General features: G+C 41.5%; 1 protein-coding gene and 1 long non-coding RNA gene across 2 annotated transcripts in view; one reads left to right on the top strand and one right to left on the bottom strand.

Annotated features, from left to right (window-relative positions):
* Positions 1–9,624: 9,624 nt before the first annotated feature.
* LOC120245541 lies at positions 9,625–10,468 on the bottom strand. Its single transcript, XR_005531816.1, has 2 exons — positions 10,374–10,468; positions 9,625–10,008 (listed from the first exon to the last, which is right to left on the bottom strand). It is a non-coding gene; the product is annotated as an uncharacterized LOC120245541 (long non-coding RNA).
* A 735-nt stretch (positions 10,469–11,203) lies between these two features.
* The window catches only part of YWHAE (tyrosine 3-monooxygenase/tryptophan 5-monooxygenase activation protein epsilon), a 57,376-nt gene continuing 43,136 nt past the window's right edge, over positions 11,204–25,443 (top strand). Inside the window, exon 1 of the mRNA XM_039252623.1 lies at positions 11,204–11,384. Coding sequence (XP_039108554.1) covers positions 11,321–11,384 — 64 coding nt within the window. The 5' untranslated portion in view covers positions 11,204–11,320. The remainder of the gene's footprint in view (positions 11,385–25,443) is intronic.

Raw genomic sequence — 25,443 nt, 5'->3', positions numbered from 1 at the left:
GACATTCCCATTAAAATATCAAATTTAACAATAAATGCCCATTTTGATCTCATATTCAACATTTATCTGAAGCTACATAGATATGGAGAAATGAGAAGTAAATAGGAGCTATACTACTATAAACAAAGACAACAATGTTTTTTAATTTATTTTTGAGAGACACAGAGAGACACTCTGAAAACCCAGTCCAGAGGCGCCTGGGTAGTTCAGTTGGTTAAACCTGACTTCAGCTCAGGTCATGATCTCACGGTTCATGGGTTCGAGCCCTGCGTCAGGCTCTGTGCTGACAGTGCAGAGTCTGCTCGGGATTCTCTCTCTTTCTCTCTCTCTGCCTCTCCCCTACTCATTATCTCTCTCTCTCTCAAAAATAAGTAAACATTAAAAAATAGATTCCCCACTTTCCCCTATTTAATCTATAAATTCAGGGCAGCCCCAAACAAAATCAAATGGATCTTGGGAGGGATGCCTCAGTGGCTCAGTAGGTTCAGCATCCAACTATTGAATTTGATCAGGTCAGGATCCCAGGATTCTGGGATCGAGCTGTGTGTCAGGCCAAGTGTAGAGTTTTAGGATTCTCTCTCTCTCTCTCTCTCTCTCTCTCTCTCTCTCTCACTCTCTCCTTTTGCCCCTCTTCTCCACCTACACACTCTCTCTCCCTCTCTAAAATACAAAAATTCAAAATGGATCTTGAGAGAATGTTTCAGGTTGATTCTCCAGTTCATCTGGGAGGCTTATAATACAAAATGAGTGAAATTCTGAAAAAAATGTTTACCTTACCAATATGATAATATACTAGAAAGCTATTGTAATAAATGATGTCGTATTGAAATAAGAATAGACAAACAAGAGCATCTGGCTGGCTTAGTCAGTGGAGCATGAGACTCTTGATCTCGGAGCTGTGAGTTCTAGCCCCATATTGGGTGCAGAGATTACTTAAAAATAAAACGTTAAATAATAATAATAATAATAATAATAATAAACAACTTTCCTTTCTAGGGGTGCCTGGCTGGCTCAGTTGGTAGAGTATGCCACTCTTGATCTTGGGGTGATGAGTTAGAGCCCCACATCAGGTATAGAGATTACTTAAAAATAAAATAAAATAAAATAAAATAAAATAAAATAAAATAAAATAAAATAATTTTTATTCCTAGATATACTTTTATATATGTGTAAAGATCTCAAGGAGTTTGTTAAAGTATTATTTGTAACAGCAGTAATTTTTTAAAAATTGTTTTCAATGTTTATTTACTTTTGAGAGAGAGAGAGAGGAAGGAAGGGGAGAGACAGGGAGAGAAAGGGAGACACAGAATCCGAAACAGGCTCCAGACTCTGAGACATGAGCACAGAGCCTGATTCAGGGCTTTAGCTCACAAACTGTGAGATCATAGTCAGATGCTTAACTGACTGAACCACCCAGGCAGCCCTGTAACGGAAATAAATTTTAAAGAGCTTAGATATTTATCAATAGAAGACTGATTAAATATTGTAACACCCATATAAGAGAATATCATAGTTATTAGAAAGAGAAAAATAGCTTGATAGGTACTATTGAAAAAATATTCATGAGAGACACCATGCTGGCTCAGTCAGTGGAGCACACAACTCTTGATGTCAAGGTGGTGAGTTCCAGCCCCATGTTGAGCATAGAGTTTACAAAAAAAAAAAAAAAAAAAAAAAAGTGTGTGTGTGTGTATGATATACTGAATGGAAAAGGCAGTCTGCAGAGCAATATTGTAGCCGAAAGTAATTTTTATTGCTTTTGGTTCACTTTTTTGTTTGTTTGTTTTTCTAAGTAGGCTCTATGCCCAGTTGGAGTCCAACGAGGGGCTTGAACTCTGCACCCTGAGATCAAGACCTATTCTAAGATCAAGAGTCGGAGGCTTAACCAATGGAGCCACCCAGGTGCCCTCACCTTTTTACTCTTGGAAAGTAATATGTAATTTGGGCCACCTGAGATGCACTATAGCACAGAGCCTGCTTGTGATTCTCTCTCTCCCTCTCTCTGAACTTCCTCTGCTTGCACTCTCTCACGCTCTCAAAATAAATAAATAAACTTTTTAAAAGTTAAAAACATAAAAGCAATACACAGTTAAAGATATCTATGAAAATACAAACAAAAATGAAAGGAAAAGCGAAAATAGGGGCACCTGGATGGCTCAGTCGGTTAGGCGTCCGACTTCGGCTCAGATGATGATCTCATGGTTCGTAGGTTCGAGCGCCGCATCGGGCTCTGTGCTGACAGCCAGCTCAGAGCCTGGAGGTGGCTTCGGATTCTGTGTCTCCCTCTCTCTGTGACACTCCCCTGTTTACTCTCTCTCTCTCTCAGAAATAAATAAAACATTAAAAAAAAAGAAATTTAGGAAAAGCGGAAATAAAACACCCATAATCCCTAAAAAACTGATTTTAACTTTCTTTTAATGTATTTTTTATTGTTTTCTAAGTATAATTGTATTTTTAACAATGTGATGATACTAAAAATGTGATTTTATGGCTTTTATACTTAATCATGCATTGTGAGAGGGTCTTTCATGGGTATCTTCATAAATTCTATATTATAAGTTAAAAAATTTAAGTTTTAAAAATTAAGTTGTAAACTGTAAAAGTAATACATACATTTAAAAATTTAAACAAATTCAAAAAAATTAAAATAGTCTATTTCTACAAGTAAAAACACAATGTTAACTTAAAACAAATAAACAACTAAAGTGCAAGCTCCCGGAGGCAATGACTAATCATATTTTTTAATGTCCTATTTCCTTCTTGTAGAGCTTAGTACACTGCCATGTATGGATACTCTACTCAAGACAAGTCAAGTAAGGGCTTGTTTCCATTAAAGGAAATATTTCAATAAAGTTGGGAGACTCATACTTAAGGGTGTGATTTAATGACCTGGTGATTGTTTTAAAGGATTTTCGATGGAGTATGAAGTATCCATGCACACAGCAGCTGTACGGAGTTCAGTCTTACACTGTGAGAGCCACCTCAATACGGCACCATGATTTTCTTAAGTATTACTGTCTCCACTCAAGATAGTGCTTGAACTCATGACCCTGAAATCAAGAGTCACATGCCCTAGTGGGGCGTCGGGGTGGTTGGCTCGACTGGTTAAGAATCCATCTCTAGATTTCGGCTAGGTCATGCATGGATCTATGGGAATCGTGAGATCAAGCCCCACAGCGGACTCTACACTGACAGCATGAAGCCTGTGTGGGATTCTCTCTCCCTCTCTCTCTCTTTTTTTTTTTAATGTTTCATTTATTTCTAGGAGAGAGAGAGACAGCGTGAGCAGGGGAGGGTCAGAGAGAGAGGGAGTCACAGACCGAAACAGGCTCCAGGCTCCGAGCTGGCAGTCAGCACAGAGCCCGACGCGGGGCTCGAACACACGAACCGCGAGATCATGACCCAAGCGAAAGTCGGACACCCAACCGACTAAGCCACCCAGGCGCCCCTCTCTCCCTCTCTTTTTGCCCTTGCCCCTCCCTTGCATGCTTTCTCTTTCAAATAAATAAACATTAAAAAGAAATAGTCACACGCTGTACTGACTGAGCTAGCCAGGCGCCACCTGTGTGAACCATGATTTTTTGTATCTCTTTATAGTCCCAGATGCTGTATCAAAAATGTTTCTTCTCTCTCTCTTTTTTTTTTTTTTTGATATAGTACTGGAAGTCCTAACCACAGCAATCAAACAAAAACAAAACAAAACAAAGGAAAAAAAAGAAAGAAAAAGAAATGAAAGGCATCTAAATTGGTAAGGAAAAAGTAAAACTTACTATTTTTTAACAGATATAAAGTACTGTGGGGCGCCTGGGTGGCTCAGTCGGTTAAGTGTCCGACTTCGGCTCAGGTCTCATGGTTTGTGGGTTCGAGCCCCACGTCGGGCTCTGTGCTGACAGCTCGGAGCCTGGAGCCTGTTTCAGATTCTGTGTCTCCCTCTCTCTCTCTGCCCCTCCCCTGCTCACGCGGTTTCTCTCTCTCTTTCTCAGAAATAAATTTAAAAAATAAATATAATAAATAAATAAAAATAATTTAAAATAGGTTTTCAGAGTATCACTGAAACTTGGAGTACTTTACAAACTTCTTCTTTTGCTGGTCAAGTGCTCTGCAGCTCTGCTATAGACTGCATCCAGAAGCTTGTTTATTGCACTAGCTACGTCCTTGATTGTCCGCAGAAACCTCGCTCTGCGCCGTGCTCCCAGGGCCTGCTTTGGATCCTCTGTCTCCCTCTTTTTCTGTCCCTCCCTTGCTCTCATGTGTGCTCTCTCTTTCTTTCCCTAAACATTAAAACAAAAGCCGACTACAGTAGAAAAAGCAGCGCTAAAATGCAGAGCAATCTGCATTCACTGAGGTATTTCTTCTTTTTCTTGTGATGAAAGAATAGGGCACAAAACATATATTGACCGGCAACTGAGACACTGACTTCACTTCCCACCTTTTTAAAAAAAAAAGGTATTTATTTTTAATTAAAAAAATGTTTATCTGTTTTTGAAGGAGAGAGAGAGAGAGAGAGAGAGAGAGAGAGAGACAGAGCGAGTGGGGGAGGGGCACAGAGAGAGGGGGAGACACAGAATCCGAAGCAGGCTCCAGGCTCTGAGCTGTCAGCACAGAGCCCAATGTGGGGCTCAAACTAATGAACCATGAGATCATGACCTGAGCTGAAGTCGGACACTTAACCGACTGAGCCACCCAGGTGCCCCATATTTATTTATGTATTTTAAGAGAGAGAGAGAGACAGACAGAGGACCAGTGGGGGAGGGGCAGAGAGAGAGAGGGACAGAGGATCCAAAGTGGGCTCTGTGCTGACAGCTAAGAGCTTGGTGTGAGCCTGGAACTCACAAACCCGGAGAGCATGACCTGAGCCAAAGTCAGATGCCCAACCAACTGAGCCATCCAGGTGCCCCTTCATATCCACCTTTAAATTTTCATTATTTTCATAAGACATAATACTGTATATATAGGAAACCCTAAAGACTCCACCAAAAACTGTTAGAACTGACACATGTATTCAGTAAGGTCACAGGAAACAAAATCAATATACAGAAATCCATTTCTGTATATTCCTACACAGCAATAATGAAGTAGTAGAAATAGAAATTAAGAAAACAATCCCATGTATAATTGCATCAAAAATAATAAAATACCTAGGAATAAACCTAAGCAAGGAGGTGAAAAATTTGTATTCTGAAAACCATAAAACACTGATGAAAAAAATAAAGATGACACAAACAAATGGAAAGACAATCCATGCTCATGGACTGGAAGAACAAATAATGTTAAAATGTCCATACTACCCAAAGCAATCTACAGATTTAATGCAATCCTTAGAAAAATACCGCCAGTATTTTTCACAGAACCGGAACAAATAATCCTAAAATTTGTCTGGAACCACAAAAGACGCTGGAGAGCCAAAGCAGTCTTGAGGAAGAAGAACAAAGCTGCAGGGTATCACAATCCCGGATTTCAAGATATACTACAAAACTGTAGTCACCAAAACAAAATTATACTGGCACAAAAATAGACACACAGATCCATGGAACAGAATAGAGAGTCCAGTAATAAACCCATGATTACAACGGAGACAAGAATATTCAGTGGAAAAAGATAGTCTCTTCAACAAATGCTGTTGGGAAAGTTGGAAGAACATGCGAAAGAATGAAACTGGATCACTTTCTTGCACCATAAACAAAAATAAATCCAAAATGGATTAAGGAGCTAAGTGTGAGACCTGAAACCATTAAAAAAAAAAAAAAAAAAAAAAAGTGAGACTTAAAAAAAACAGGTGAGATCTAAAACTATAAAAACCTATTTTAAAAAAATTTACTTATTTATTTGGGGGGGGACGGGCAGAGAGAGAGAGAGAGAGAGAGTGAAAGAGAATCCTGATCAGGCTCTATCCCATAATCCCAGGATCATGACCTGAGCTGAAATCAAGAGTCAGATGCTCAGCTGACTGAGCCACCCAGGTGCCCCTAAGCCCCTAAAACCATAAAAATCCTAGTAAAAGATCATAGGTAGTAATTTATCTGACATTGGCCATAGTAACATTTTTCTAGATATGTCTCCTGAAGCAAGGGAAACAAAAGCAAAAATGAACTATTGAGACTACATCAAAAAGCTTCTGCATAGCAACCACCCATCAAAGTGAAATAACAATCTACTGAATGGGATAAGAGATTTGCAAATGACATATCCAGTAAAGGGTTAGTATCCAAAATACAGAAAGAACTTATACAACTCAACACCAAAACACCCCAAATAATCCAATTAAAAAATGGGCAGAAGATATGAACAGACATTTCTCCAAAGAAGACAGATGGCCAACAGACACATGAAAAGATGTTCAACATCATTCATCATTAGGAAAATGCAAATCAAAACCACAATGAGATACCACTTCACACCTGTCAGAATGCCTAAAATCAGAAACACAAGAAACAAGTGTTGGTGAGGATGAGGAGAAAAAGGAACCCTCTTGCCCGGTTGGTGGGAATGCAAACTAGTGTAGCCATTGTGAAAAACAGAATGGAACTTCCTCACAAAAATTAAAAATAGAACTACCATGTGATCCAGTAACTCCACTACTGGGTATTTACTCAAGAATACCAAAACACTAATTTGAAAAAGATACTTGCACCCCTCTGTTTATTACAGTGCTATTTACAATGGCCAACTTATGGAAGCAGCCTGTGTTCATCAATAGACGAATGGACAAAGAAGATATGGTGTATATACAGGATGGAATATTATTGGGCTGTAAAAAGAATGAAATCTTACCATTTGCTACAACACGGATAGATCTAGAGAATACAATGCTAAGTAAAATAACCAGAGAAAGTCAAACACCATATGATTTCACTCATATGTGCAATTTAAGAAACAAAATAAGAGGGAGGGGAAAGGGAGACAAACCAAAAACACTCTTAACTCTAGATTACCAGAGAGGAACTTTACTGGAGGGGAGGTGGGTAGGGAAATGGGTGAAATAAGTAAAGTGGATTAAGGATTAAGAGTACACTCATCAGGGACACCTGGGTGGCTCAGTTGGTTAAGTGTCTAACTTTGGCTCAGGGTATGATCTGGAGGTTTGTGAGTTTGAACGCTGCATTGGGTTTTGTGCTGACAGCCTGGAGCCTGCTTCGGATTCTGTCTCCCTCTCTCTCTCTCTGCCCTCCCCCCCCTTCTCTCTCTCTCTCTCTCTCAAAATGAATAAACATTAAAAAACAAAAGAGTACACTTATCAAGGTGAGCCCTGAGTAGTGTGTACAACTGTTGAATCATTATATTGTACAACTGAAACCAATATAACCCTATATGTTAACTATACTGAAATTAAAATTTAAAGAAATATTTCATTATATGTTTGTTGCCTTCTCAATAATATCTGTCTCTCTTAGTTCTGTTTGTTGAGAGGCAGGCAGTACAGTCAGAGAATCAATCTAGGTTTAAGATTTCCGCCTTCTCAGCGGAAGTGAGAATTCCTCAGTTTCTTAGGAAGAGACACCTTCAGATAGACTTCAGCCACTCTTGGGAGACACTACTCAGAAGAGAGTACCAAGTGGTTACAAGGAGGTCACCCCAAACCTCTGCATGTCCATGACAGCCCTGTAGCATCCTGGGAGCGGAGCTGGCTTTGTAAGCTGACCTGCGTTTTGTGAAAATGTGGGCCAACTTGACCACCTCTGTTGGCTACCATTTCTATGAAATGACCACTATCTACCTCTTCACTGCTATTCTTCTGTTTCAACACACAATATTTCTTATACCAGATGTGTGGGGCTCCCACACTGAGCAATTTTCCCACAATCTATGCACACCAACTGGGTATCCTAAAACTCAATTCAATTCTGACACTAGCCAGAGTTAGTACAGACCCTGGGGACTGAGGTTAAGGGCTCAGTTCTGTAAAACAGTTTCCCACTTCAAATGCCAGTTGCAAGTAGGGGGTCCACACCAGGTGGTCCACACTTCTGTCCAACTTGACTACAAACTGTGAGTGATCACAATTTTTTTCAGGTTTAATAATTTGCTGTGGTGGCTCACAGAATTCAGGGAAACACTTTACTTAGACTTGCTGGTTTATTGTAAAGACTACAAACAGCCCGATGAAGGAACACATAGGGTGAAGTCTGGAAGGGTCCCAAGCACAAGACCTGAATTTAGGGTGCAGTTTAGGGTATGCCACCTTCCTCCTGGCATGTGGATATATTCACCAATGTGGAATCTCTCAATCCCACCGTTTAAGTTTGTTATGGAGTTTCCATCATATAGGCATGATTAAGTCACTGACCTTTGGTGATTAACTGGATCCCTAGCCTCTCCCGTCCCTGGACATTAGGAGTGGATTGAGTAGGGTGGAAAATTCCAGTCCTCTAATTCCATGGTTGGTTTCTCTGGCAGTCAGCCCCCATCCTGAAACTATCTAAAGGACTTACAAGATTCACTCATCAGCACAAACTCAGGTCAGGCGAAAGGGGCTTATAAATAACAAAAGAAGGGGTGCCTGGGTGGCTCGGTGCCTGGGTGGCTCTGACTTCGGCTCAGGTCGTGATCTCGTGGTCCGTGAGTTCAAGCCCTGCATCGGGCTCTGTGCTGACAGCTTGGAGCCTGCAGCTTCCTCAGATTCTGTCTCTCCTTCTCTCTCTCTCTGTCTCTCATTAACATTTCCACATATGTTAATTTTCCAGGTTTTTTTTTATAATTGATTTTTAGTTTCATTCCATTGTGGTAGGAAAAGATATTTTGTATGATTCCATTCTTTTAACATTTAAAAAAAATTATTTATTTCTGAGAGAGAGAGATAGAGAGAGAGTCAGCGTGAGCAGGGGAGGGTCAGAGAGAGAGGGACACACAGAATCTGAAGCAGGCTCCAGGCTCTGAGCTGGCTGTCAGCACAGAGCCCAACACGGGTCTCGAACCCACGAACCATGAGATCATGACCTGAGCTGAAGTCGGATGCTCAACCGACTGAGCCACCCACGTGCCCCTCTTTTAACGTTTTTAAAAAAGTTTATTTCTTTTGCAGAGAAAGAGAGCACACATAGGGGAGGAGCAGAGAGAAGGAGAAATAGAATCCCAAGCAGGCTCTGCACCATCAGCGCAGAGCCTGATGTGGGGCTCGAATTCACAAATGGTGAGATCATGACCTAAGCTGAGATCAAGAGTCAGACGCTTAACTGACTACACCACCTAGGCACCCCTCAATCTTTTAGCATTTATTAAGACTCATTTTGTGGGATGCCTGGGTGGTTCAATCATTTGGGCATCCAACTTCGGCTCAAGTCATGATTTCACAGTTCGTAGGTTCAAGCTCTACATTGGGCTCTGGCTGACAGCTTGCTCAGAGCCTTGAGCCTGCTTGGGATTCTGTGTCTCCTCTCTTTGCCACTCCCCTGCTTGTGCTCTGTCTCTCAAAAACAAATAAATGTTAAAAAAAAAAAAAAGACTCATTTTGTGGCCTATCATATGGTCTCCAGTTCCTTAATTTATAGAAAAACGTGATGTTTGCTGAAGGTCACATATTTATTTAGTTACAGAATTAGGACTGGAACCCAGGTCTTTTGATTTTCATGTTTACCATTAAGACTTGATAATTTTTTTATTTTTTTAGGAGTAAGAGAGGGAGGGAGGGGCGGGTTGGGGGGAATCTTAAGCAGGCTCCAAGCTCAGTGTGTAGCTCAACTTAGGGCTCGATTTCACGACCGTTGGATCATGACCTGAGCGGAAATCAATAGTCAGACACTTAACTGAGTCACTCAGGCGCACCCCTGATAAGTATGTTTAAAGTGTTAAGAGGCTTCGTTTAGAATGCAATAAGGAACCACCCGGTTTCCTTGCTGGCTTTCCTGCTTTCACATATCTCTCAAAAGCAGATGTTCTTAAGGTTTCTTTTGTCTTCTACCTGCACACATTCTCTAGTTGCTTCCATGGATGGCAGCTTCTCTTCAGATTGGAATGCCAGTCCCTTGTTCCAATTCCATGCTGGTAATTTTTACATGGGTGATCTGTGAGAACCTTAGAACATGCACAGAAAGGAATTCATGTCTCTGTTCATTTCGTCATCAGCTTTCCCTACCCATCCGGTTTTTGCTAATGGTACTACTACCCATTATCCCAGTGACTCAGGGTGGGAACATGGAGGGTCAATTTAAATTTTTTCCCTCCTCACAAAATCTACACATCCGATCAGCTACAGACTTTTTTTTTTTTTTTTAAGTAATCTTTACACCCAGTGTGGGGCTCAAACTCACAACCCTGAGGTCAAGAGTTGCATGCTCTACCAACTGAACCAGACAGGTGCCCCAGCTATTAACTCTTCTGGCTTTTCTCTGCAGGGTCCTTTCCTTCCTATTTTCACTGCAACCATCTATTATTTTTACCTGTATTATTGTAGCCTTTTCTTTAATCACAGTTGTGCAATATTTTTTGTGCAGGTGAGGGGCAGAGAAAGGGAGGGAGACACGGAATCTGAAGCAGGCTCCAGGCTCTGAACTGTGAGCAAAGAGCCCGACGCAGGGCTTGAACCCACAAACTGTGAGATCATGACTTGAACTGAAGTCAGATGCTTAACCGCCTGAGCCACCCAGGCGCCCCAAGACCAAATTTCTTTTAACAACTTTCCTGTTCCTACCAATGGTGGGCCTAAGGAGAAAAAGAAGGCTAAAATGGAAGAAGATTGCAAAAGGCAAGGGTGAAATTGAGGTGTGAAAACTGCAGGCCCCCTTTCCCTACCAATTAAAGCAGAGCCCCACTCTTTACCCTGGTGTCAAAAGAGTGTGAAAAAGGCCCAGGACTGGGCTTGGCTGAAAAAAAAAAAAAACAGGAGCAAGGTAGGGCAGAAGTTGGTTTCAGTGAGGAAGGCCTGTCATTATAAAAACCGTTACAGCCTCAGGCTTTCTCTGCCTGCAAGTCCAGGCGTTGGCCTTCGGTCACAGCCCAGGCTCCCTCGCTCACTCTCTTCAGGGGCCATCCTGGCGGCCTCCGCGCGCGCCCCCCACCTCTCTCTTCCCTCCCTCTCTCAGGATTGCTCTCTCCCTCCCACCGTCTCAGTTCCCGCCTCAGAGCTCCAAAGCCGGCGGAGACCACGGAGGAGGGGCTTCTGGCTGGTTCCAGCCTCTTCGGGCTTTGAGCTCCTGGACCCGCCCCCCGCGCCAGTTGCCAGGGAGCGGTTGCCATAGAGCTGAGCAGTTGTCCGCGTGCGCAGGCGGAAGTCCCGGATTGAGGCGCCGCCATTTTTGCTGCTCAGACACGGAGCGAGAGGCTGAGAGAGTCGGAGACACTATCCGCTTCCATCCGTTGCGCAGACCCTGCCGGAGCCGCTGCCGCTATGGATGATCGGGAGGATCTGGTGTACCAGGCGAAGCTGGCCGAGCAGGCTGAGCGATACGACGGTGAGTTGGGGGGGTAACGGGGGGCTGGAATTCTCGGACCCTCTGCCGCCGCCCACAGAGGCCGGGAGCAGGAGACAAAATGGCGGCATCGCCTCCGAGGCTGGCCGGGGACGTGGATTCGGGAAGTAGGAAATGGCCTGTGGGCTCCCGGAGCGGTGGGAGGCCCCAGGCCCAGGAATTTGACCCCTTTAGCGTTCTCAGCTGCAGACACTCGCGGGCCTGGAGGCCGAGGCGAGAGGGTGGAGGAGTTGGTTGTAAAATGGCGGCTGGGGGGAGGGCGAGTCCCGGGGCGGGGGAGGGGGAGGAGATGGCGGGTGCTATCTCCCGGCGAGCAATCCCCAGGGGAACCTCTGGGCCATCTTGGGATGTGGAGAACAATTGGGTGGGGTGATGGGGGGAAGAAACACCCGTCACATGGGGGAGAGTGGCACCAGGAGCTGCAGCGCGGGCGCCTTTCAGGGAAATATGGCGGGTGGGGGCGGTGGCTTTTCCCCGGAGGCCCAATGTGGGGCGGCGGCTGTGGAGTCTCACAAAGGAGAATCCTTGCGAGCGGAGGGCTTCTTTGGGTTTGTGGCGGAGGGCAGTCTTGGATGAGGGGTGGGGAAGGACAGAGTGGGAATCACTGCAGTTCATCCTTGAGCGAAGGCCAGCTGAGGTGCTGCGATCGGATTTCCTTTCCGTAGGCCGGCACACCTTGTATTGAGTGATTTTTAGGCTTTACGTTCAATCAACCTTGCTTTCTTCTGGGGAGATCTAGAAAGAACCTCGCTCACGGTGCCTTTCGTCGGACTTACCCTGGAGAGCTCGAAGTTCCTGTAATCATTTTCTGGCATTCTTAGCTGGGGGTTCTGGTGGATAAAGCGTTGAACAGGAAACAAGGAGACCATGATTCTTAGTCCTTTACATGCCCGTGCCTCAGTTTACCAGTTTGTAAAAATGATGACTTTCCTGTTTGCAGGCACCGTTATGACCAATGAAAAGACCTGTTGGAAAATAAAGTTCTTTCAAATAACGTTTAGCTACTGTATTTTGGTTGACTCCCCCGTCTTGGAATGCGTGTTTGTACTTGATGGGGGCATCTTAATCTATCTGAAGGACTCAGCTGAGGGTTGGGTTATTGAATTTTGAACACAGGGCATCCCAGCAGATCGTATTTTCTGTTTTCTATTTTAAAGAAATGGCTTTGTGTACAGATTTGAACAGTTCTTTGTTCATTGCGCCTTTGCCCCTAAAGGTTCTTGAGTCATTTTTTCAGAACTTGATCGAAATGTCCATTGTGTGTTTAGTCATCTTTCAGGTTGCTGCTTTTTAAAATTGCCCTCACTCCCTCCATTTTGGACCTAGTAGGTACTTGAATTGCCCCACATCCGTTAAACTGTAGTATTATAAAAACAAAAAAAACATTATATGTGGTTTCTGTGGTTTTAATGCTGTTCAGGGGTGAGACAAGGTTGGAATCAAGTGCCAGTGATCTTCAGATTTTTTTCATAATTACTGAAGCCATTTAATTTTCAAAATGTTATGTAGGGCCCATGCTTTCCTTGAATGCCAGGTTGGTCATGTGAATAACCTAAGGGGTAGTCCCAGTATATCATCATGCATGAGAATTCAAGAATTTGAAAATTAGAAAAGGCCAGGAACTCCAGTTGCATTTTGTAAATCCTTAAATGTCTATTTGTACTGAACAAGGTTCTTGTTGGGAGGGGGAGGGAAATAAGATGGGGAAGTACAGCTCAAGGTCAGATTTGTCTTTATTTCCGTGTTTAAAAGTGAAACAATGTAGGTGTGCTTCTTGTGGAAGTTTTTCTTCTTTACCCTTATGCACCAGATAGGTTCCTCTCTTAATCTTATTATTGTCCTTTTGTGGGGGGGGGGGGGACTTGAAATTATATTTGAATGCTTTCTGGTCTGTAAGGATTTAGGCTCAAATCCTCAAATTAGGATTTTAAAACTGATTTTGGAAGCTCATAATTGTAGCTTCCAAATAAGTCATGGTTACTGATAATATTGGAGCTTGGTGCTGAGGAATTTTAAGCAAAGCCCTTATTGGTTATTCAACGTAGTGTTACCTAGAGAGAGCCACCTCATTAAGTTATTTAAATGTTAAGTGTCTCCTTCAGGATGTAAAGAGGGGAAGGAAATAGGATCTACCAGGTGGGAAGGAAGGAACTGTTACTGTCGGGGCACAACATAGGGAGGAATTCATTGGGGAGGAAGAAGAGGAAAGCAGTCATCAGGAAGCAGCCTCTACCTGTGCTCGCGGCTTTATTGCGTGCAATAATTCAGTTTTATTTGTGGTGACAAAAATTCCTCATAGTTTTAGTCACTGAACAATATGTGGTGTGGGGAATGGAAGAAAAGAAGAGTGCATTTGAATGATTTGGTTTTGGGTTGGAGTAAATAACTGGCTTTTCTGGTTCCTGCGGCGTCTTTTATTTTGCATACTCTGTTGAACCTAATACTTCTTTGTATCATCAATAAATTATATCCTGGGGAATTGGAATCAACTTATATGGGTTATTTAATGGTACTGGAGGAAGAGCTAAGCTGTGTTCAGGAAAAGGACACTTTGGGGTTGCAGATAGGAAATACTGAAGTTTGGGGCTGGGAGTGTTCACCTTGGAGATTAAATTTAGCCTCCCCTCACTCTTACTCTTCAGAGTGTAGGAAATAGTTTTTCTGACGTTGGTAGTATTAAGCATTCCTGAACCAAGTCTTAACATTCCCATATACATGAACCACACTAGTATAGAAAAGGAAAGATAAAAGGGGAATCGTGATTTTCACATTTTTCAGAGTAGAGTTCAGCATAAAGTACATTTGGGTTCGTGGGGTAGTTGCTGGTTTTGTCCTTTCTTACCTTTTCCCTGTGATGATTGGCTCCTTGTGGGGTAGGGGTAAAGTTTTGATGGTCACTTTTGATTCACTCTATGAATGAATGCATTTAATCTAAGTTACTTATTTGAGAGCTGTTCTTTTGAAACACCAGAGCCTCATCTCTAGCTTACTCTGTAGCCAGTGAAGGGTGGGAACATGTTGTGAATAAATTCCTTAATAGACGTTAGGGGGGAAAAAAGGATAAATCGTAAATTAACTTTAGTAACAAGTTTCAAACAGGTTACTATCAATTCTTTGAATGTAGGACTAATAATTTTTATTATTGCTATTTCAGCTAATGCTGAAATTGCTATTTTAGCTCATGGGAGTTAACTTTATTGAATATAATTTTTTTTCCTGCTTAAACATAAGCAGAATTGGATAATGCAATTAAAAAATATCCCTTTTACAGGTAGCCTTTAGCTTTCATACTTAATTTTTTTTAAAGTTTTCTTTTTATTTTTTTGAGAGAGACAGAGCATAAATGGGGAGGGGCAGAGAGAGAGGGAGACACAGAATCCAAAGCAGGCTGCAGGTTCTGAGCTGTCAGCACAGAGCCCCATGTGAAGCTTGGACCCACAGACCATAAGATCATGACCTGAGCCGAAGTCGGACGCTTAACTGACTGAGCCACCAGGGTGACCCTAGCCTTAATATTAAAAAAATTTTTTTTGAACATGTATTTATTTTTGAAAGACTGAGACAGAGTGTAAGCAGGGGAGGGGCAGAGAGGGATAGACAGACTCTGAAGCAGGCTTCAGGCAGGGGAGGGGCAGGGAGAGGGAGAGGGGGAGAGAGAGAGAGAGAGAGAAACAGACTCTGAAGCAGGCTCCAGGCAGCTTGTCAGCACAGAGTCCGACTTGGGGCTTGAACTCCTGGACTGTGAGATCATGACCTGAGCTGAAGTCAAATGCTTAACCCACTGAGCCACCCAGGTGCCCTAGCATTCATATTTAATTAAAGCAGATGCTCTTTAGTGTTTAGACCTTTTTTTTTTTTTTTAAACACTTAAAACGTCTTTTCCCACGTGGGGCAGGAACTCACGATGCCAAGATCGAGAGTTGCATGCTCCACCAATTGAGCCAGCTAGGCACCCTTGCTTTAGACTTTATATATACAGTATTGTGCACAGTGGGCAAATTTCAGTTCATTTTGTTGGTTTCCCAAACTATGGAATATAATGAAATCATTGTAATTTGAGATGATGGGAGTAAATTCTTACTATTGTGGACATTCCTAGGCATCCTTTTCCTTTCACCTTTATTTGAAAAGGTCTCAATTTGAATTCTAGTATGGGCTAGAACACATAATCTGAGCAAAATTTGGGTTCATTAAGTACAAACATGTTGTAAGTTTGTACCGACAAGAAGAGTTTTCATAATTGTCTCATAAGCTTGGTCAAAGGAATATGAAATATTTAAGACATTTCTGGATTTTCACCTGGTATAGAAAGTAAAGTACAGCAAATGAAATATAGCCAATGAAATTTTAGTCTGGTAACTTAATGTTAAGTTTGTAACTTAATATCAGTTTTACAAATGAGTTACCAATACTTTGAGAAGTTGATCTGAGAACATTTTTTTTAAGGTTTATTTATTTTGAGAGAGAGCATGAGTGTAGAGAAAGATTTATTTTGAGAGAGCACGCGTGCAGAAAAAGGGAGAGAGAGAATCCTAAGCAGGCTCTCTGCTGACAGCACTCTGTTATCAAGAGTCAGACACTTAACCTGACTGAGCCACCCAGGTGCCCCTGAAAGCATAATTTAAAAAAAAATTTTTTTTTCTAGTTTTTAAAGTTTATTTTTTTGATATACAGAGAGAGAATGAGTGGGGGAGGGCCAGAGAGAGAGAAGGCTACGGAGGTTCTGTTCTGAAGCAGGCTCTGTGCTGACAGAGAGCCCACCCAGTATGGGGCTTGAATTCATGAAGTGTGAGATCATGACCTGAGTTGAAGTCAGATGCTTAACCCACTGAGCCACCCAGGCACCCCAAAAGCATAATGTTTTAAGAAAAGTTTTGGTGTTTCATTTATTTTAATTTTTAAATGTTTATTTACTTTTGGGAGAGACAAGAGTGTGAGCAGGGAGGGGCAGAGAGGGAGACCCAGGCTCTGCTCTGTCAGCTTAGAGCCTGACTTGGTGCTGGAACTCATGAGCGAGCAGAGCCCAGTGTGGGGCTCGAATTCACAAAGTGAGAGATCATGACCTGAGTCAGAGTCGGACGCTTAACTGACTGAGCCACTGAGCTGCCCCCAAAAGCATAATTTTTAAAAAGAAGGCTGTAGGCTGATTTTACAGCATTTTTTTTTTTACTTCATATTTAAGACAAGTGTATATTTAAACAGCAATGACAGAAGTAAGATAAAGGTTACATATTTAGACTTTACAGAACACCACATTTATATAGAACTTCACAATTCACAAACATTTTTACTTATTTCATATATCAATGAACTAGGTAATGTTACATCTATTTTATGGTTCAGGAAAGTGAATTTGAGATTTAATGTTTTTTTTTTCCTCTACCACATGGGTTGGCTAGTAAATGGCAAAGCCAGAACTTGTCTGCTGACCTTTAGACCAGTACTCTTATTTCTCCTAAGCCACAAAAGAGACTTATGTGTAACTAAGTAAGGTAGTACGCTGAGGAATTTGTGTGTACTTATTTTTTTAGTGGTTCAAATAATAATGTGTCCTGGTATTTAAGACTTGTGTCTATCATAAATAGTAGACAAGGCATCTTCATGCTTTTCTAAAGAAACCTCGTGTTTTCAAAACAATCCCAACTTAGGACACCTGGCTGGCTCAGTTGGAAGAGTGTGGATTCTTTAATTTTTTTTTTTAACATTTATTTATTAAAATTTTTAAAATACTTTCAAGAAAGAGTATGAGTGGGGGAAGGGCAGAGGGAGGGAGACACAGAATCCCAAGCAGGCTCCTGGCTCTGAGCTATTGGCACTGAGCCCGAGGTGGGGCTCAAACCCAGGAACCTTGACCTGAGCCGAAGTTGGGTACTTAAACGCTTAACCAAGTGAGCCACCCTAGTGTCCCATAGTGTGCGATTCTTAATCTTGGGGTTATGAGCCCAGCCCCATGTTGGGTGGAGAGATTATTTGTAAAAAAATAATAAACTTAAAAAAACTCATGTTAAGCACAGTGAATGAAGTTAGAATGAAGGCTTTTAGGTAATCTCAAAATGTGTGCTTGCATACGGTTTCCTTGCTTTGTCATGTCTATGCTAGGGTATGGTTATTGCCAGGCATTTCTGCAAAAATTGCTTTTTACAAACATCTCCATCCACACCCTCCCCCTTGTCTTGATGAATGCTACCTATAAATGAATGATGTAGTTGTAACACTTTTAGGAGGTGGCAAGGTTGGCAAATGATTTGCAAATGTTCCAAATATTAGCCTAGACAGAATCCATTAAGGGGTAGTGAGGAACAGTAGCAAAAAGTTACCTATACTGTTTCTTAAATGATCAGTTAACAGCAAATTGGTTTGCCAGCATAATTCTATGGTTTGAGCCCATTAAATATTCATGTAAGGCATGATAACTGGGTCATAATAACTGCCATAATAATGAAAGGGTCATTGTAATTTATCATTCAAATCAGGATACATTAATGAAGGGGTACCGATTCATAATAGTACCAGGAGAAGCATAAACTAGGATTGTTTGGAGATGCAAACTTGGCTTATGGTTATTGTACTTAAGACCATTTGTTCTTACTCATTTCATTTAGATTCATACAAAAGTTCCTAAGTTGTCTGTCTCTGTCACAGATCTAAGTCCACTTCTTTCTGAAATGAGGTTAATGTTTGACTCTGGAACCTAAGTGTATTCAAAAGGAAAGAGAAAGATTTCCTCCTCCCCTCTTGGGGAATAGAAAAGTCAGGGACATGGTAGTTGCTGAAAGTAGAGTTTGCTGCCATACCAACTGGTGGACCTGACTGATAGTGTCAAAGCCAAGTATGTTAGTTTTATGTCTGCCTTGAGCTAGATCTGTGATTTTGATGCATGCAGTGGATTTGACTTAGAGAAGCTCAGGTCATGATCTCACAGTTTGTGTCAGCTCAGAGCCTGCATGGGATCCTCTGTCTCCCTCTCTGCACCTCCTCTGCTTGTTCTCTCTCCTCCTCTGTCTCTCCCCCCACCCTCATCTCAAAAATAAATGTAGAAAAGATCTTTAAGAATAGTTAGGTGTTAGTACCAGTGTCTGTCCCAAGCTTGTAATTTTTTCCCCAAGTACGTTTTTATAGCTTCACCCATACCTTGTTATGACAATTCTGTAGAACACTGAATTGTTTAGTTTAGAAAACATGACCATGATCCTGGTTTATCTTGTCTGAAGTTTAATCTTGAATTTGTAGCCCTTCTTCCAGTGATCTAGCATAATAGCTGGGCAGATGTCATTGGTAAGCTTGATTTGTGATCAGATGAGGATTTTATCTAGCTAAAGCAATATGAAATACGTTTAACTTTCACTTATGAAATTTGAAGGAGACACGTTGCATTAAAATTTATGATTTTTCATATTTTGGGGGATGTAGTATAGTGCAGAGGCCTTGGAACCCTTGTATTCCTTGTCTGTAGAAGGGCGATTAATGATTATTTGTCTTGCCTGCTGATTTACAGGGTTATGAAATTATACGGTTCAGTAAAGGGCAGAGTATTCCTGTCTTCTGGTGTGAAAGATGAAGTAAATTTTTGCTGTGGATATACTATGGCCAGATTATAAGATGACCTACCTCTTTTGAGTTATTCCTAGTAAGTGTACTCTTGTGTTAGTCTGAGTTATATTTGTATAAAGAAAAATTAGTTCTGAAAATCTTTAATTGTAACTCAAATCTGAATATTTCCATATCCTGAAAGTGAAGGTTGTTCAAATTATTCCAAAGGAATATAATCTATAATTTGGCCATGTTGAGCTAGTATGTAGTTCTTTTGATATTAATTCCAGGTTAATATTCAGGAGAATGTTCATGTCTCTCTGACAAATAGACCACCTGTTGTGTGTGGACCTGGAATGAAAGATTCCATAGAATAAAAATATAATTTAGGATTAAAATATTTTTGTTAGCAGTCTGAAGATTACTGGCTAGAAACATTGATAAAATTTATAACCAGTTTTGTGAACTGTGGTTTCTAAAGTTCTTGGGCAGTGAAAGGGTTCTGATTAATAAAATGCTACCAATTAACACTACTTATACCTTGGTGGTTAGTCATTTGAGGTCTTTGTAGGTAGGACCTTGGAATGGTTATTGTGAACACCTTCGTGTTGGAGAAATGTCTCCTACTTAAGAATTTTTGTGATTTGGGGTGCCTGGGTGGCTCAGTCGGTTAAGCGTCCGACTTCGGCTCAGGTCATGCTCTCACGGTTCGTGGGTTTTAGCCCTTTGTCGGGCTCTGTGCTGACACCTCAGAGCCTGGAGCCTGTCTTCGGATTCTGTGTCTCCCTCTCTCTCTGACCCTCCCCTGCTCATGCTGTCTCTATCTTTCTATCAAAAATAAATAAAACATTAAAAAAACTTGTGTGATTGATTTTCTTGATTGTATGTGTTGTCTTAAGTAGTAAAACTTTATAAGAAGACTATCATGAAAATTTCAAAATATTGTGTGCTCTTTGACTAGTAAATATCACTGACAGTTGTGGTTTTATTTTTTAATGTTCTAGAAGAGAGCTCATGCCTGTGTGAGTGGGGGAGGGGCGGAGAGAGAAACCCAAGCAGGCTTCAGGCTGTCAGCACAGAGGACTCCAACCCATGAACCCTGAGATTGTGACCTGAACCAAAATCAAGAGTTGGACGCTTAAATGACTGAGCCACCCAGGCGCCCCCATTATGATTTTATTCTTAGATTTTCCAAAACGAATTCATTAATAGAAATTTTTTTTCTGTGCAAAATAGATTACTCTTTCACAACTTAAAACTTGAAAATTTGGCGAGGGTTTCTTGGCTAAGAGACTTAGGAAAATAAGTGAAATTAGTAATAAATTTGAATAGTATCACCTTTCTTTTAAACTGTGTCAGTACAAGGGTTATTTTTGGTGACTTTTTTTTCTTGATGTATTCCAAAACAAGACTTCTTGTTGGTGTCTTCTAATTCTGCAGAAATATGAGAAGAGATTTAGACTTTAACCTCAGTGTCTTAGGTCACTTAGCTTGCCAGTCTCTTTTCTTTTCTTTTTAAATCTCTTATTTTCTATCTCTGTTTTCTTTGCACATCATCTTTTTTGATTCTGTCAAGGCTTAACGTTTTTGGCTGCCTGGGGGGATATTCTCCTAAACTCTTAAGAAAGCTCCTGTTTTGATGGAGTAAGGAAATTCCCCACTTCCCCCAATATTGAGACTGATGAGATGGTACTTTTTTGCAGTGAAAATTGTAGAATCTGGGTAGAAGGTTGCCCTGCTTAAAAAAATTTTTTTTTTTTAAAACTTACTTGGAGAGAGAGAGAGAGAGAGAGAGAGAGAGAATGCACAAGTGGCGAAGGGGCAGAGAGGAGAGACAGAATCCCAAGCAGGTTTTGTGCCAGCAGCCTTTTTTTTTTTTAAAGTGGTATAAATTAAAATTTTTAATTATGCGAATATTACCTGTATCTTTCAAAATTACAAGCAAAGTAAATTGCCCCACCTTTTTTTTTTTTTTTTTAATTGCCCCACCTTTTTATGCAGTAAATGAATTTAACAGTGTTGACCTTGACTCTTATGAGTAGCTGTTGGGAGCAAAGGCAGTGGAAGGTTGGATTTTCTCTGGTTTGTAACATCACTTGCTCAACTTTTCTGGGAGGTATTCTTGCCGCACCCCAAGTGTTTGCGGTCCTCTTCCTGGTCCCCTTCTCAGGTCTGCAGGTGGGGACATCTGCCCTCACCAGAGGGAAGCTGACTTGTGTGTGGATGGGGGCCGACTACACGGCTTCAAGGTTTGAGCAGAGAATGGGAGAGCCACGTCCCGCTTAGCTTGTGGACTTCCTCCATCAAGTACACACAGTGGTTATCAGAGTAGGGAAATAGACGTTAGGGCTTTAATCCACTTAAATAAAACTTAAAAATTCAACATGTCAGGCTCAGTGAGATCATGATCTGAGCCGAGACCAAGAGTCTGACGCTTAACAGACTGCGTCACCCAGGTACCCCAAAGTTGTCCTGTTTCTGCCTAGCAGAAGCTAGTTGGGAAGATTTTAAATTTCTTCAGAAGGCTTAGATAAGATTTTTTTGCCTGTTTCCAGGGAAGATATAAGTTAATTTTAGAGTGAGAGGTGCTTCTGTTTAGGCTGGTACAAGAAGAAAAAATTGTATGTGCTTGAATGTCGAGATTATTGTGTCTTGAAAGCCTTAGTATTCAGAGTATTAAAAAGTAAATTCCAAAGGCATTTGACAAATACATAATGAGATCCAACTATGTACCAGGCACTGTTCTAGACACTTGGGATTCATCATTAAACAAAGAGTGTCTTCAAGGAGTTTATGTTGTAGTGAATGTATAAATGTTTTTAGAATTGTTCTTCTGTTAGTATGTGTAACTGAGTTAATTTGAATTAATAACAACAATGATGTTTATTATAATGCACTATACCTGATGCTAGTCTCTGTCCTGTTATCAAGGACTAGAAAACTACAAATGTAGTTTATTGACTGCTGTTGTCAAGTGGTGCTAACAAACTGAAAATCTTTAAAAGGTTTTCACTGAATCTGTGATAATAAAATACTATAATAACATCTATTAACTATGGCAGTTCCTTATTTCTCTCAGTCCTCAGAAAACTCCCTGCAAATAGATATACCACTCATTTTACAGGTAAGGATTAAGAACTTTAGGAAATGTTGACAGAAACATAGGTAACAGAAAATAGGTAACATCAGTGGGATGGATGTTGTCCTCCCAGGCTGATTAACTTCTGTGCTTCTATGTAAACATTAGTCCAGACTCCTTGAAGCTCTTATTTCTGTTCCATGGATTTATTTATTTATTTATTTTTTAATGTTTATTTTTGAATGAGAGAGACAGACACAGAGCATGAGCGAGGGAGGGACAGAGAGAGGAGACAGAGAATCTGAAACAGGCTCCAGGTTCTGAGCTGTCAGCACAACGCCTGACGTGGAGCTCGAACTCAAGAACCCTGAGATCATGACCTGAGCTGAAGTCAGATGCTTAACTGATTCAAGCCATCCCTCTGTTTCATAGATTTTATTTATTTATTTATTTATTTATTTATTCTTTGTTCCATAGATTTTAATTTTGTAACTTAAAAGTTGCTTCGAAGAGTCTTTTGACTTAATTTCTCTCTGTTTAACTTTTTCTTTCGAGAGGGAGAGTGCAGTAGGGGCAGAGAAAGATAGAGAGAATCCCAAGCAGGCTCTGCACCATCAGCTCAGAGCCTGAAGCAGGAGGCTCAAACCCACTAACCTTGAAATCATGACTTGAGGTGAGATGAAGAGTTGGACATCCAAATGACTGAGCCACCCAGGCGTCCCTTTTTAAAAAATTTAAAAAAAGTTTGTTTACTTTTGAGAGAGTGTACACTCATGATTTGGGGAGGGGCAGAGAGAAAGGGAAAATCTCAGGCAGGCCCCTAGCTGCCATCATAGAACCTGATGCAGAACCTGATGGTGGTGCAAACCCACTAGTTGTGACATCAGGACCTGAGCAGAAACCAAGAGGCGGACACTTATTTTTCTGAGCCACCCAGGTGCCTCTAGCATTTTCTTTCATATGGAGATGGGTATGTAGATTGAGTATATTTTCCAGTGGAGAGGCAACAGGAGATAGTAGAACAAGCACTGGAGAAGAGTCATTAAATTTAGGGGGAGGTCTGTCATGTTCAGACTTTATCTGCAGTATTCTCCCTTTAGACATGGTTACTTTTTTTTTATTTAAAACTTTTTTTTAATGTTTTATTTCTGAGAGAGTGAGAGAGACAGCGTGAGCAGGGGTGGATCAGAGAGAGGGAGACACAGAATCCGAAGCAGGCTCCAGGCTCTGAGCTAGCTGTCAGCACAGAGCCCGAAGTGGGGCTTGAACCCATGAACTGTGAGATTATGACCTGAGCCGAAGTCGGACGCTTAACCAACTGAGCCACCCAGGCGCCCCTAGACATGGTTACCTTCAAGGCATGTTTTTATCATCTGTATAAGGAGAGATTTCTTTCTTTTTTTTTTTTAATATTTATTTTATGAGAGAATGTGTGCGAGCTAGTGGGGAGAGAATTCTTTTTTTTTTTTACTTTTTAAAAAGTTTATTATTTTGAGGGAGAGAGTGAGTGAGTGTGTGTGTGTGTGTGTGTTGGGGGGGAGGCAGAGAGAATTCCAAGCCGGCCTCCTGCTGTCAGCACAGAGCCCAGCGAGGGGCCATCTCACAAACCAGGGGATCCTGTAATGAACCGAAATCAAAAGTTGGATGCTAACCAGCTGAGCCACCCAGGTACCTCAAGAGAGAATCTTAAGCAGGTTCCACACTCAGTGTGGAGTCTGACTCAGGGCTCGATCCCACATCCTGGGATCATGACCCGAGCCAGAATCAAGAGTGTGACGCTTAACCAACTGAGCCACCAGGCGCCTGGAGATATTTCTTTTCTGAAAGTTATTTTATGAATTTGCATGCTGAAACTATTTATTTATTGTCTTCTATATATTTAAAATGTTTATTTTTGAGAGAGAGAGAGTGTAAGGGGAGGAACAGAGAATCTGAGGCAGGCTCCACGCTGACAACAGAGACGACGATGGCGGAGCTCAATGATGGGGCTCGAACTCATGACCTGAGAAGTCAGAAGTTCAGCCAGTGCCCCTCAGGCTGCAACTTTTTAAATATTTGCCCTGTGACCAGTGAATGGAGAGGTAGGACATGAATCAGGTCTGGATTACATCTACATCTTCAGTTTTTTTGCTCCAGCCAACTTAGTTACTGGTTCATTGAATAGAAATCTTCCCTTCTCCAAGTTTACATTTGTTGAATAAAATTTTTATTTATTTAAATTTTGTTACATAAATTAACCCATTTATTAGAGGCTAGCAATGTTTCAAATGGTGGAGCTTCTATTGGTCTTCAACTTCTTCAGTCTTCTGTGACAGCAGAAGTGGTGGTGTAGGTCTAGGCACCACCCGCTATGGTGTTCCTGCAGGAACCACAATGCCAGATTCCTACAGCTCATCTTTTCGTCTTGGTTTTGCCACATAAGGAGTAAGTGTACTCCTTCCTTCCTTCCTCCCTCCCTCCCTCGTGAATACAGGAGGGTCAGAGAGAGAGAGAGGGAAACACAGAATCCAAAACAAGCTGCAGGCTCTGAGCTAGCTGTCAGCACAGAGCCCGACACAGGGCTTGAACCCACGAACCGTGAGATCATGACCTGAGCCGAAGTCGGATGTTTAACCGACTATGCCACCCAGGCGCTCCGTATTTCTTAAAAAATTTTTTTTAATTTTATTTTTGAGAGAGTGCAAGTGGGGGAGGAGTAGAGAGAGAGGGAGAGACAGTTTCTAGGCTCTGAGCTGTCAGCACAGAGCCTGACCTGGGGCTCGAACTCAAGAACCGTGAGATGATGACCTGAGCCAAAGTTGTCGCTCAACCGACTGAACCAGGCAACTCCCCCAAATTTTTTTTAACATTTTTTTACTTTTTGAGAGAGAGGGACAGAGTGTGAGTATGGGAGGGACAGAGAGAGAGAAAGAGGGAGAAAATCCAAAGCAGGCTCCAGGCTGTCAGCACAGAGCCTGATGTGGGGCTTGAACCCACAAACATGAATTTATGATCCAAGCCAAAGTTGGACGCCCAACCACCTGAGCCACCCAGGTGCCCCATGTGCTGGCTCGTTTTCCTGAGGGAGGTACCATAACAGGTCTGGTATTTACCAACAATTCAGACTTTTCTTGGTGCATTTAGCCATGTCACTGCAAAGTAGGTCCGAGCCCAGAGAGGACAAATTTGCATTTATATTTCTACTTGTGTTGAATGAATTACGAGGTTGAACTATGTGAAATTGTCAATTTCAGTCATTTTTATTAGCTGAAGTATAGTGAACATACGATATTAGTTTTGGGTGTACAACATTGTGACTCAATTTTATAAATTGCGTGCACATGTGTGCACGTGTGTGTGAGATTTCAATAATTCTGTACTTCATGCAGTATATGTAAACTCCCCACAGTAAGTGTAGTTTGTCACCATACCAAGTTATATTATTGACGATAT

Source organism: Hyaena hyaena, unplaced genomic scaffold, assembly GCF_003009895.1.
Source record: "Hyaena hyaena isolate Hyena2069 unplaced genomic scaffold, ASM300989v1 scaffold_10, whole genome shotgun sequence".
In the NCBI taxonomy this organism is placed as follows: Eukaryota; Metazoa; Chordata; class Mammalia; order Carnivora; family Hyaenidae; genus Hyaena; species Hyaena hyaena.
This window is presented reverse-complemented; position numbering and strand designations above follow the sequence as displayed.